Raw genomic sequence first — 14,140 nt, 5'->3', positions numbered from 1 at the left:
GTGAGTGCTTATCTGTAACACTTAGTCTTGTAAACTGTATCATTATCCCAGATTTTCAAAAAACACTGAAGAAATATTACTTGTATTCATGTTTCAGATCTCCTTTTCTTCTCCCTTCACCCCTGTATACATGAGCTGAGTTTCTGCTAACATCAGCAGGAGCTGTGTGTATGTATATGTCTTGAGAGAGAAATTTAGGGCTTAATAGTTTATTTTTTAATGCTTCAGGCTGCCCGGAGACTCGAGAACAAGAATAGGGTTCATAACGTTTGACAGCACTGTTCAGTTTTACAACTTGCAAGAAGGTTTATCTCAGCCTCAGATGCTGATTGTTTCAGATATTGACGGTAAGTAAAAAGCAAATGGAAACTAAATTTTTGAGAAGCTACTTTTTTTTCCCCGGAAGACAGATTAGAATCTCTAATATTCTGGTATTAGGTCAATTTTATTGAATGTATAGGGAATATATTTTTTTAAAAATAGTCTTACACTAACTACAGAGCAGGTGGTGGTTAAAAAGTGAAATTCAAATGTTAATTTTGATTTGAATAAAACAGGCTATGTATACGCTGTATTATTCTCCCTAATATATGTATCAGAAAAGTAGACTATATTTTGTGGTACATATAACAGTGGGCAGTGAAATGTTTTCTTCTATTTTAATGTTATTTTTTTCTTTAAATGCTTTTTTCCGTTCTCCCTACAGATATTTTCCTACCTACACCAGACAGTTTACTTGTAAATCTCCATGAAAGCAAAGAGGTATGAATGTTTAAAGTGTATCATGAAATCTAAAGGGTTAAATATTCAAAATAGAGATTCCTTTTAAACTTTGAATTCAAGTCTATCTTCATAATATGTAATTCCAATGCTACTTTTTAATTATAAAAAATACTACATGTTGTTTGTTTGATGCACCGGAGTTTTTAAAATTACGACTTTGTTTTCCTTAGTGTGTTGAAACTAAGCTGAAATATTTCGTACTGATTGTTCTACTTCAGTTATGGCAATACAGCTTTTTAGAAACAGCAGAAAATCTCAAGCTTGCGAAATCTCATAAACACCTTTCAATCTGTTCTGCAGCTGATAAAAGATCTATTGAATGCATTACCAAATATGTTCATCAATACAAGAGAAACACATAGTGCATTGGGCCCTGCTCTTCAGGCTGCGTTTAAACTGATGTCTCCAACGGGTGGTCGGATATCTGTGTTTCAGACTCAGTTACCATCTTTGGGAGCAGGGCTTTTGCATTCCAGAGAAGATCCCAATCAAAGGTCCAGCACAAAGGTACAAAAACTTCCTTTAATATTCATCTCATGAGACTAGGGACTGGCAGTGTTTTTCTGATTTGAATAGTTCTGCAGATCAACTCTTGTTTTTTGTTTATAGCAATTCACTAAATTTTAATTATTCAATGTCTATATGCATTTAAGATCACTTTATACATGCGTGTGTGGTATCACTTGTTCCAAAGCGTACGAGCTGTCTTTTGGGCTATTTGCCTATAGGTTTTCTTAGCAAGCAAAAGAAGCTGCAAATATCTCTCAGTTAATATCAACCTTGGTTTTGAACCAAAGCATGGATATATTAAATTGTAAACCTAAAACATGATTTCTTATTATTTTTATGGCCTTGTGGTTTACAGCATCCAGTAAGTGTTACATAGTTACATGAATCTTTATTTGTATGAGATTGCAAACTTCCTTGAAAGTAGGATCGTAACTGCTTGTAAATACAAACTAAAAGAATATGGAGCATGAGAAAAATAATTTCTGCAGGTGGAAATGCTTATAAATTATTGCTTAAAGGTGACTTCCTTTTCAGCTACTTTGCTACTGAATAGTATGTCTTTTGTTCCATGAAGAGAGCAGGATCATTGCCTTAACTATTTCCTGTATAATTTATTCACCAAAGGTGGTCCAGCATCTTGGTCCAGCAACGGATTTTTATAAGAAGTTGGCACTGGACTGCTCAGGCCAGCAGACTGCTGTGGATTTATTTCTCTTAAGTTCACAATATTCAGATCTAGCTTCTCTTGGTAAGGAGTATCTGATGTATGCATTTACTCTTCCCACGCTGTTGTCTTTCTTCAGAAGCACAGGCTACTTCAGGAATTCTAAGTCATGCAAATCATTTTGCACTTTTGTAAATGCAGCTGATGCTGCAAAGGAACTGACTTTGAAGTTGACAGCAGTAAAGAACAGGAGTATTGGATTGGTGTTATCAGACAATTTATTCTGGAACTTCACAGTTTTAAAGGAGAAGGTACTCTCCTGCTCAAGAACAGGAAACAGCCAGACGGCAAGGAATTAAGAAAGTTTAATTGTAGGGATAGAACAGAGTTATCTTTCAGTATTAAGCCAAGATTTGTCTTTGCGCATACACTTAATTTTGCCCCTACACCATTAAATGCACTCCTGTCTTAGCTGCGAAAGGTAGCAGGCTTACTGAAGTAAGTGTGTAATTAGATAATTGTGTATTGGGGTGACTCATCACTGTCTTCAGTGGCCTGAGTCTGGGCCAGTTCTCATTGTCTTACAGATATGGGTCATATCAAGAAAAAGATGAACATAGATCTGACTTGCAGAAGGTTGGACACAATTTTTGTGTCCTGACTTCATGTTACTGTTTTACCTCTTCACCATATGTTTTCCTCCTTCACAGCTTGCATGTCCAAGTATTCTGCTGGATGCATCTATTACTATCCATCTTTCCATCGTAGCCATAATCCTGCTCAGGCTGAAAAGTTGCAAAAAGACCTTAAAAGATACCTTACAAGAAAGATTGGATTTGAAGCAGTTATGCGCATAAGATGTACAAAAGGTATGCTTTAAATACTGATTTGTACGGGAAAGTTGGTGTAAGCATGTTAACTATCATTTTGAATGTGCTTAGTCTTAAGCAGCATTAGATTTTAGGTTATTTCACTGAAAAGTAAGATAGTTGCCTTCTTCGTGTAAGTTACATTAGCTTTTGCCATTTGTTTTCTTGTTTTGTTTTTTACTTAAGATGGCACCATCTCACTAAGCTGACATTTTTACTTAAGATGGCACCATCTCACTTCAACTAAGCTGACCTGTAATGTAAGGGCACCATTTAGCTTGGAGTGTTCAGAATTGAAAGTGAACTGTACAGGGTCGTGCTGAAATGTCTAATGATTCATGTAATTGATTCTGTGTGATAGTTAGAATAAGTATTTTTACTGTTTTCTTAAACGTAGCTTGAGGGCTGTAGATTTTAATTATTGGTAGGAGTCTTTCACGCTGTTTTAACCTCACTCTGAATTATTTAATTTGCTTCTAGGTCTTTCAATACACACTTTTCATGGGAACTTTTTTGTACGATCTACTGATTTATTGTCCCTTGCCAATGTCAATCCTGATGCTGGATTTGCAGTACAAATGTCCATTGAGGAAAGTTTGACTGACACATCTTTGGTTTGTTTTCAAACAGCTCTTTTGTATACTTCCAGCAAAGGTAAATAAATTCAAATGAATTCTCCGCTGGGCTTTTTATTTCTTTTTCTAACATAATATTTGTACAGTTAGTTCCACAGCATTTTGTTTTTCTCTGTACCCTAAGAGAATCTTATCAAAGCTAATGAGCCTGCTTGGCAGTTAATGACATAGTGTAAATCTTTATAAACTCTATTTTGATGGTAAAATGTAATTTATCTCCATCTTATGTAGAGTTGATTCAGCAAGATTCCTTTACTTAAAAGGCATACCATTGTTACAAGCAATAACGTGTTTGGCATGCACTTTGTCCAAAGTCACAGACCCGTGATGGATCAGAGCGAGTTACTAGTACATTGCCTGAGCATAAAGAATGGCAGCTACTTTCTATTATGGAAAATGCCACAAAATTTTGGGATGGAAATTAATGTACTTCGTTTGTAGGATCAAGACTGTTATTGTGGATGTTATAAGCTAGTTTATGAACTTCTGCTGATTTGTAAGTTGAATGCTTTAGAGCGTTGCAGAATTTGAGCAGGTTAAGAGACAGGAATGGGAGATAGTGATACAGCAATTTCCTGACTAGTGTGTTTTTACAAAATGAGTACATCTTAGATGAGGGGAGATATGCTGTAATGACTGAATTTATATACATGTACCAGGAGCTATTGCCTAATGATTTCTGCTTATTTTTATTAGGTGAACGTCGAATTCGAGTACACACACTTTGCTTGCCTGTAGTAAGTTCACTGTCTGATGTATATGCAGGAGCGGATGTACAAGCAGTTGTCTGCCTCTTAGCAAACATGGGTGAGTGCAGACCAGGAAGAATCGATTATCTTTTTGCATGTGCTTAATCTTGCCAGCTGTTTAAGTGAAGTAGTGAATAAAGCCACGGTACTGTAGAAAAAGGTTGTGGTGGAGCACAATGTAGCATGACAATACAAAAGATGACAAAATCAAAGTTATGCAAAAACTATTAACTGAAATATTCCTTAGTCTGACTACTTAGTTGACTTTAATCTTTTAAAAGGAGCTTTCTTGCGTTGTTCTCTAGAGCTTATTGAAGGGCAAAGAATCATAACACACTTGGATCAAAACTCTCATTTTTGTATCATCGTGACTGTTGTCTCAAACTTTAGCGTTCTAGGATTACTTAAGAAACAGAGTGATTCAGTTTAGTGAATTGCTGGAGACTGAAAGGGAACTTCTGACAACAGTGTGTCCAAGATACGCATTAACTTTCTACGCTTCTGTCCTGTTGTTGCTGGTTTGAGGATTCTTACTTGTCCCCTACGCCCGGATCATAAGTAGCTGTTTGACAGACTGATCTCTGCCATTGAATGTGTATGGTTCTGTGCAGCATTTTAGTATATGCTATGTTGTATCTTAATAGTCAAGTGAACTAGAAGAAATAAATAGTACTTCTGTGTCTTGTCTTAAATGCGCATTGAGTCCAGCAGGTGGCTTCCTCCAACCAAACGATTTGCAGCCCTTTCTCAGCAGAGAAGGATGAAGCTTTGTTTGCACTAATCGTAATTATGGCACTGAATTAATGGAAGAAATTTCTTGGGGGGGGGGGAATAATTGCTGCAAATCTTATCTTGGATGTAGGACAGCAGAGAGTTTCAGCAATAGTCAAGTTATTTGTGTAAGGGTTTAAAACAGGATTTAAACTTAGTCTTGAGTATATACCACAGCTTTAAACAATTTTTTTAATTCTCCCTAAAGTAGGAAGTAGGGAGCAGAGGTCAGCCACACTGGTTTTTTGAGGCATCATTAAAGTGAGTTTCTATATAGGCAATCATCTTTCTTGCTCCTAAAAAAAGTTAAGACCACAGGTGTGTGTTGGTTTTTTTAAAATCTTAAAATATCACTCAAAAGCACAGCTAATATTTTCAAAATTCAAGGGAATGAAGGAGGCCAACTCTAGTAATTTCTTGTATCCTTCTAACCCAACAGCTGTGGATCGCTCAGTTTCATCTAGTCTTTCGGATGCAAGAGATGCCTTAGTTAATGCCGTGGTAGACTCCTTGGCAGCATACATGTCAACTGCCTCAAATCTGCAGCAGTCCATGCTGATAGCACCAAACTCCCTCAAGCTGTTTCCACTGTATGTTTTGGCCCTTCTCAAACAGGTACGTATAATCTAATGGACTAATGTTTGGTACTTAATCCATTGTTTCATATGAGGAATTCTTCAGCTCTAGGTCAAGCAATGTCTGCACTCTTATAAACTATGAAAATTGGGTTATCATCTTTGAACAGGATTTTGACATAAAAGATGTCTATGTTTGCTTATTTTAAATGATTAGTGCGTCAAGCAATGTCTGCACTCTTATAAATTATGAAAATTGGGTTATCATCTTTGAGCTTATAGGACTTTGACATAAAAGATGGCTATGTTAGCTTATTTTAAATTATTAGTGCCTGAACAGTTTATTCGTTTAGTTGATTTCGATTTTTTTTTTATATTTTTGTCTTATTTTGTTTTACAATTAAAATAAAAATATATCTATTCTAACCATTGGCATTTCTCAGATTTTGGCAGCTAATTGGTGGTGCCCATATTGTTGGATGCCGCTAATTAGTACTACTTCAATTTTATTTTATGAAGAAAAAAGAAGTCAAATATTTTTCAATGCATATGCTTTGTACTTTAAAGTACCAAGAAGGAAAAAGAGTTTCCATGAAGATACAATGAAATCTATTACAGAAACTAAAGTGATATAGTTTGACATTCACAGTTTGATGTTCACAGAGAAGTAGTTACTATTTTTTTATTTATTTATTTTTAATATCTCTGTATTACCAAACGTCAGACTTAAAAAATGAACTTTCTGCAGAGTTTTGTTATTAATAAATCTCATAACTTAAAGATTTTCATGTCTGACAGTTCTTTGTATTCTTATTGTGAATAAACCTTTTATATAAGTTTGGTAAGAAACCTAATAATAATAACTTATTTTCTTTGGCTTAGTGATTATTTTAGTCTCTTAATATACCAATTAGGACTTCTTTGGTACTTGCATAAGCAATGCAGTTAATGGTGGGGAAAACCAGACCATTTATTATCAAGAAGATCGTGTAAAAGACAGAAGTAAGGGTAGCTGAGAAAATAAGTTGTTTAGGTTTGGTTTTTTTATTATCTTTGTTAATAATAGAAAAGCCTGGGATATAGAGAAAACAAAATGCTTGTGGCAGCCAAGGAGAGGAGAACTGATGTACTTAGCTTTGTTCTGGAAGTGAATATGAACTTTGATTATAGGAATATTCTCCATAGAATCGGAATGTGGTGCTTATTCCACTGTAGTGCTTCTAAAAGCGATCGCTCACCAATTACTTCTAAAGGAGATCTGAAAAATCCAGTAGGAAAGATTACAAAAAATAGTTTATCCTATGAGAGCCTGGTTTCTGCTATAAAATACGAAAGTATATTTCTACTCCAAAGCTTTTCCTTAACATTTAATTCTTACTAATATAAAACCAGAGTTAATCTTATCCACAGAAGTATCTTTTTTGAACTCTGCTAGGCTTGTCTATTCCTGTGATATCTTGCATTGGTGAGTTTTACAGGCCAGTAACATTTGTCAAGAATAAAAATGAGAAATGCTGGCCCAACCACATACAAATTTACACAAAGTGGGTGGGAAATTATTTTATTCACCAATAAAGAGGGAGAATGGATTTAGTTTTAAAAGGTATTATATTCAAGTTGTATTTGAGTGAGATTCTAATGCATCTCAATAAGATGCGTTTCTTTGGAAAAGCTTTACCATCTTTGCTCAACGCTTTCAAAAAATCTGGAATACACTGTTTAGATGTGGCATAAAATACAGGATTTATTTGAGTAACAACACTGTTCTCTTACAGAAAGCTTTTAGAACAGGCATGAGTACACGCTTGGATGATCGTGTATATGCAATGTGCCAGATGAAGAGCCAGCCTCTTGTTCATTTGATGAAAATGATCCATCCCAACTTGTACAGAATAGACAAGCTGACTGATGAGGTAATGTATGAAGCCTATTTTTAACATTGTCTAGTTTCAATGGTCTGTTAAACCTGATGTTGTGCTTCAATAATTTAATCGAAGTTGTTGTAATGTAAACAGAGTATTTTCCGTAAGTTATAAAAAATAAAAACATGTATTTTCAAGTTTTGAGTTGCAAGTACAGTAGTGTGTCATGAGCAGAACTGTGTTTTTACTTCACTGTGCTTTAGTGACCACAATAACAAACTTCCAGTGGTTTCTCAGACTGATGCGGATGAAACAGAATTGTACTTCTTAGATGGACATGATCAGACTGAGGAAGTACTTCATGTACAAAACCAGGTTTTATTAGTTCGACTCTTACAGAGGTAGCCTAGGAAAGAGATGCATTCTTAATAGTAAGAAGTAAGATGGGTTTTTCTTTAAGGTCAAAGTTAGTTGTAATTTCAAAAATAAGTTGTTTTTTAAAGTAAGTTTTCATGAGCATGTTAGTCACTAGCTTTGGGAAAGTATATGTAGGAGTTTGTTTTTAAGTGTCATACAAGATTATATGGTAAGTTGAGTAGTTTCCCTGACAGTTGGTATTGTTCAGCACAATCTGTGAGTTATTTATAGTCTCAAAGCTTCTTTTTAGGCCTTTCATAAGCTCACACATGCGAGTCTAAACTCAGTGTTCTTCAGTGAAATTGATTAGTTAGTCTTTTTATACTCTTCCCCCCAGTCCCGTCCAGTATTTGAGAAGCCAGCTTCTTCAGCTAACCTTGTGAAGTTTTTTGTGGAACTTATGCTGGAACACTATATTCAATGTGCGAGTGCTGTAAAGAGCCAGCAGTGTCTTTGGGAGATCCAGTTTTATTAGCAAAGGATTTCAGATCAGTTACTTCTAGTAGAATGATGCAGAAAGTAGGGTTTATTTGACCTACTGAAACTAATCGACAAACCACATTTTACATCGTATAACAGAGTGCTAATCTGCTATTTAGTACTACTTCAGTTTAAAGTATTTGTGACAGAGGCTGTTCTTAAATTTCTTGTTTCTTCAAAAAATTCGATGATACATATATTTATATAACAGAATTTTTAAAAATCTTTTTGCTGGTTTTCTTTTCTCTTAACGCTTGATTCTTGAGAGCATTGAGTGAAACCTGGAACTTTCCCAAGTGGAATTCAGTGGCTTGATTTTCATCATTACATATAAATCCCCAAAAGCTTCTAATCTATTGCAATATAATATGGAATTTTTAAAATAGTGATTTTTTTTTTTAAATAATCTTGTACCATGTGGAGATGTGCTTAATCCCTAGACTGTTTTTTCCCCTACATTATTTGCAGAATGCTTCACAGATTCTTAATAGATATTCAGCCTATTTTTGTGTTGATGGGGGGAGCAACTTTAATCTGAAAATACTGGGTGTTTGGAGTGTTTTTATGGTTTTTGGTTTTGCTGCTGGGGAGGAAGGGTGGGTGTTTTTAATAATATCATTGCTAACAGCCAGATTGTTTAATCATATCAGTCATAGTGCTCTGTGGACAAACCCATGTGTCGCTTCAGGCAGGATGTTAAATAAGGAAGTTTGTTACTTGAATGCAGGAAAATAGTGAACCCTAGTAGAATTTGATGTTTCTCTCCTCTTGCAACATTTCTAGTGAAGTTCAATGCAATGAAAAAAAAAATTGTGGAGGTTGGTTGTAGAAAATCTAAGTGTAAACACTGGAATTCTTTTGAAATTTTGGCATCTATAGCGTGAGAAATGTTACATGCACAACTTTAATGAACTTGCATTATTCTTATTTAAGTAATAAAGTAGCCTTTAGGTTAAGTGACATTCTAGAATTGTTAGCTTAAAATGATTATGTACATCTTAACATGGCATTTTGTTACATGAGAATCCTCAAAATTTTACTAGAGATAAACACTGTGTTTTCCTGTTTTATTTTACCTGGCTAACATGAAAAATAGGGGTTGTTTATATTCTACTTTTATTGAGTATTGGTTTTTGTTACAGACTACAATACACGTAAATGACAGAGTGGTTCCTCAGCCACCTCTTCAGAAGCTGTCTGCAGAGAAGTTGACAAGAGAAGGAGCTTTTCTTATGGATTGTGGTTCAGTAAGTTACCAGTTTCACACATTCCTTTTTTAAAAAAAAAATAAAAAATAAAAGCAATGTATGCTGAATTATTAAAAGCAGTCAACTCTCAAGAATAACAATGTAGTGAATCAGCATTCAAGGTAACCTGGCAGTAATATGTGTTCCAGTGAAAGGCTTTCATATTTTGAACAGAGGAGTATCTTTGAGGTTGCATATTAAGGCTTTAGAGGTTATTTTTTTTCATGCTAGACTGATCAGAATATACTAAGAGTTCACATTAAGTTGGGTTTGATTTTTTGGGGGGGGGGGGGAAACAATGGATTTCCATTTTCCAAAACTTTTCTTAATGGTTATTAAATTGTACGTACTACAGTCTCTCTAACAAAGCACTTTTCACTGATGCAGGAACCTTCTCAGTTATGCACAAATATGTCATTTTATGATTTGTGGCTTGTGTGATGTAAGAGTCGCAAGAGTGAGGGAATTGTGGGGAGTGAACAAAAATCTGTGTAGTTTAAGATGTTCATAGAAATATACCAAAACCACACTTAATTGGATAAAGCATCATGCTATTTGAATAAGGTGATAAAACATTATGCTACTCTAATGGCAGTCTAGAAAGTGCTTTAGACCTTGTATGAGTTCGGGCTGTGTGTGAATGTCAAACTAGCTTCTCTCTCCAGATGTCTGAAATAATTACTATACTATAATGTGTTTTCATAATTGATGCTTTTATGACTTCTTTAGATTTAGAAGTCAGTGTGCAGTAACTGACACAGTAGTGTGAGTTCATAAAATTTTAGGTCCTTCATTTTAGGAGGTAGCATGGGAAGTTAGTGCATTAAGTGTTCCAATCTAGATGTGTCCTGCATCCTCATTCTTTCAGTATTTGCATGTCTTTTTCGACATTTAATGGTCTTATTCCAAATGCTACCAATGTATTTATAAGTAAGTAAATGTACAAATAATGAATATAGAGATGTATATATGAATTGCAGCTGGAGCTCTCAAGTGATTCATTGGCATGAAAGGTATTATTCTAGTATTACTCCAATTACATCACCATTTGTCTCTCTAAAATGTATGCAAGGCCCTTACTAAAACTGATTCTGATATCTTACAGATTTTTTACATTTGGATTGGAAAAAACTGTGATAACAACTTCATAAAAGATGTTCTTGGATACCCAAACTATGCATCAGTACCACAGAAAATGGTAGGCGTTTTAATGAGCTGTCCTGTGTACTGCTTATGTTTGGAATCTATATTTAATCTATTTTTTTTCTGCACTTTCAGTTTTTAATTACGTAACTATGAATTAGGGGGGTTTTATTGGGTGCCTCTTGCCAACTCCATAGGAGACAGAAGTTGTCAAATGCTTTCAAGGAAAGAATGTTAATATGTAAATTTTGGCATTTGTGGAATGCCAAAAAAATTGTTTACTGCTTTTATTATTTTTATGGAAATGCATGTGGTCTCACAAGAATAGGATGGAATTTCATAGAATGAATACAAAAATTATCTGTTCAGATGTGTTAATTGTTAAGATTAGAGTTATTTTATTGATATCATGGTGTTCAGAAGCCTTGTGTTCTCCGAACCTGGTGTAAGATACCAAGTCTATGCTATGACATGATAGGCCTGTAAGTAAAGGGTAAGAGTTAAGTTTTGCTTATCTTCCAAACCTTGCGTCAATGTTAAAAAGAAACACTTTTGGCTATTAGGACATCAAAGACCCTTGGATATATGTTTTGGTGGAGGGGGTTTTATGTTACAACCTGTACCTATAGTCTTGAGTATGAAACAGAGCAGCAATTAAAAAAAGAAGAGCCTTCTTCTGTGGGTGGTGATTCCAAAATGTCAACAAGTAGCGGGTAAGGATGGACCCTTTTAAGACACTCTAGAATAAAGTTCAGAATGATAGTACCAAAAATGTGTTAGTCATTGTAGAAACACATAGGAAGAGATTTCCTGCTTGTAAAGCTTGCATAGTATGAAGGGGAAAAGTAAGTGACAAGTGGGAATTATAAGAACAGGTTAAGAGTGGTGTTTAAGACTACTATAAAATTGGACTGCTTTGTATTTTGCTTGTATTAACACTTTAAAACTGTCCCCTCTGCTCAGCTGGTGAGTTAGTTGAGAGAGTTTTCAGGAAGAACTTGGATAAAGGAAGGTTGACGACTTTTTTTTCAATGGTTACATAGCGTTTATTGTAATGAAAATGAGAGACAAAGCTAACATAAGTTATCCTTGCTTTTAAATTATGTCTTCCATTCATTTATTACAAAGGTAGCAATAGAACTACTTTTAAATCTGTAATCAATTCTTTTATGTCATATCAATTGTCTTAAGGTTATATCAGCCTAAGAGTTGGGATATTTAGCTGAGTGAATGGCTCAAGTTTTTTGAATTCTGTTTTTTTAGCTCATTCCCCAACCAGACGCAAACAGTAATGTTTGCATTGAAACTGGCTTGCAGTTCAGGTTTCACTTCTTCATGTTGTGTTCATCTTTTCAGTGATGCAAAATGCAACGTGTAGGAACTTGATTGACAGGTCAAGATAAAGGGAAGAAAACTGTGCAGCATTTTGAAAAGACAACTTTTTAAATGAGCTTGCTTTCTAGTCTTAAAAGGCAGTTGAAGTTAAAGATGTACTGCTTACTACAGAACAGATATTACTGAATTTTTGTACTTTAAGCTGAAGAAAAAATGTGTATATGTAATCTATGGTTGGTAATTTCTTAATAGAAATTGTGGTTTGGGTCATGTTATGACTATCAGGACCTTTTTTTTTTTTTAAAACAGTTTTGATAATAAAAGATAACTTCTTTCAATTCCCTTCAACCAGACACAGCTTCCTGAGGTAGATGCAATTTCTTCAGAAAGGACACGATCTTTTATATCATGGCTTAGAGACAGCAGACCTTTAAGTCCAGTTCTTCAAGTAATAAAGTAAGTGTTACTGCTAAATAATGAGTAATTATTGGCATCTTGTGTTTACAATGTCTAATTGACAGTGATGAAAAGTGGGAATATGTGACCTGGAAGAAACTGAATAACATCCTCTTTCCAGTTGATATTGTGCTGTTATGTAAAACCCCTCAGCAGCAAAGGTCATCTTTGAAACTAATGCAGAATTCAGCTAATAGTTTTATTGGTAGGAATTAGTTGCATCTTTATCAGGATTTAATTTAACTCTTTTAGAATTCATTGCCACTAGCATATTTGTTAACTTCTAAAACAAACTAATTTTTGTATTTCCTTTTTGTGCTCCTACAAGACACTTTAAATGCTATTTCACCCACTTTTCTATGATTTTTTACTTATTAAAAGATGCTCTTGTTTGATAGTATATTACAAACTTTAGAGATTTTACTGAACTCTGGATTACTTGCAATTGTAATTACTTGCAATAGTATCTTTGGACTGAATTTAGACTTGAAAGGACCGTAAGCAATTCATTAGAACTTATGCCTCTGCTTGAATTGACAGTGGACTTTTTTTTTTGCTCAATGTTTGGACTAAAATATCTTCCTCTCTTTCAGAGATGAGAACCCTGCCAAAACTGAATTTTTTCAGCATTTAATTGAGGATCGGACAGAAGCAGCTTTCTCATATTATGAATTCTTACTTAATATTCAACAGCAGATTTGTAAGTGAACAAGGAATAAATAGAAGAAAAATCCTGACTTCAGATAGAAGCATGGGTCAAGAGAAGCATATGGGAAATTACAAAGTGGATACTTGTTCTTCACAATATACAGTGACCAGCACTGTCTTGGAAGCTTTACAGCGAAAGAAGTACACGTTTCCAAAAGAATTTTGCAGATTTACTTCAGTCTAAAAGTACTAGAAGTGGTGAAGCTGTTTCACTAGTAAACTTTAAATTGGTTTATACACGTTTCCAGTTGTGCAGCGGTATGGTGCTCTGTTTATTGCAAGCTGGTGAATTTATGTAGCTATGTGGGATGATATTTCTTAATGAAATGTACAATTAGGTAAAACCTTTTTTCTTACATTTATTATAGTAGCCCTTACAGATCCAAATTCTTATCAGAGATGTCAAAGGGCAGTGCTGTATGTTGGTTGTTTATATGAATTTCTTTTTAAAAGGAATGATTCACATTTACTAAAGACTTCAGCAAATTCTCTGTGAAAGTTGTAGAGTTTCAGTAAAGTACATCAGTTGTAGAAATGAAATATATAATGTACATACGTATTACATTTGTAAAGAAAATGTAAAAAATGTAACTAAAAAAAAAGACTTAGCTCAGTGTGCAGAATTGTTGAGTGCTCAATGATGAATTGTTTTGTCCCAGGCTAGACAATGAAGTTGACTATTAAAACATGCTAAAAAAAGTATCCATGTAGAAAGAACATAGCTGCTTCTTCTGTTAATTTTAGGTGAATTTATTTATGATTGGCTTACTAATTAAAATATTTTGCTTTATCATGTGTTTTTATATTTATGCAAGTATAATCTTTTTGCAACTAAACTCTTACTGAACTGAATATTGAAGAGAACATGTTTACCACTTTATTTCACAGACCTCTGGAAGGGAGGAGAAAACACTGCATAGTCTGAAATGAGCTATT

At 34.5% G+C, this 14,140-nt stretch overlaps 1 protein-coding gene across 1 annotated transcript in view; it reads left to right on the top strand.

Moving 5' to 3' along the window:
- Nucleotides 1-13,921, top strand: part of SEC24B (SEC24 family member B) — a 52,939-nt gene extending 39,018 nt beyond the window's left edge. Inside the window, exons 13-25 of the mRNA XM_009885520.1 lie at nt 229-347; nt 707-762; nt 1,084-1,290; nt 1,918-2,041; nt 2,668-2,826; nt 3,307-3,480; nt 4,158-4,268; nt 5,421-5,596; nt 7,332-7,469; nt 9,458-9,562; nt 10,668-10,760; nt 12,393-12,496; nt 13,090-13,921. Coding sequence (XP_009883822.1) covers nt 229-347; nt 707-762; nt 1,084-1,290; nt 1,918-2,041; nt 2,668-2,826; nt 3,307-3,480; nt 4,158-4,268; nt 5,421-5,596; nt 7,332-7,469; nt 9,458-9,562; nt 10,668-10,760; nt 12,393-12,496; nt 13,090-13,204 — 1,681 coding nt within the window. The 3' untranslated portion in view covers nt 13,205-13,921. The remainder of the gene's footprint in view (nt 1-228; nt 348-706; nt 763-1,083; nt 1,291-1,917; nt 2,042-2,667; nt 2,827-3,306; nt 3,481-4,157; nt 4,269-5,420; nt 5,597-7,331; nt 7,470-9,457; nt 9,563-10,667; nt 10,761-12,392; nt 12,497-13,089) is intronic.
- Nucleotides 13,922-14,140: the final 219 nt, after the last annotated feature.

This window comes from Charadrius vociferus, unplaced genomic scaffold, assembly GCF_000708025.1.
Source record: "Charadrius vociferus isolate BGI_N301 unplaced genomic scaffold, ASM70802v2 scaffold55, whole genome shotgun sequence".
Taxonomy (NCBI): domain Eukaryota; kingdom Metazoa; phylum Chordata; class Aves; order Charadriiformes; family Charadriidae; genus Charadrius; species Charadrius vociferus.
This window is presented reverse-complemented; position numbering and strand designations above follow the sequence as displayed.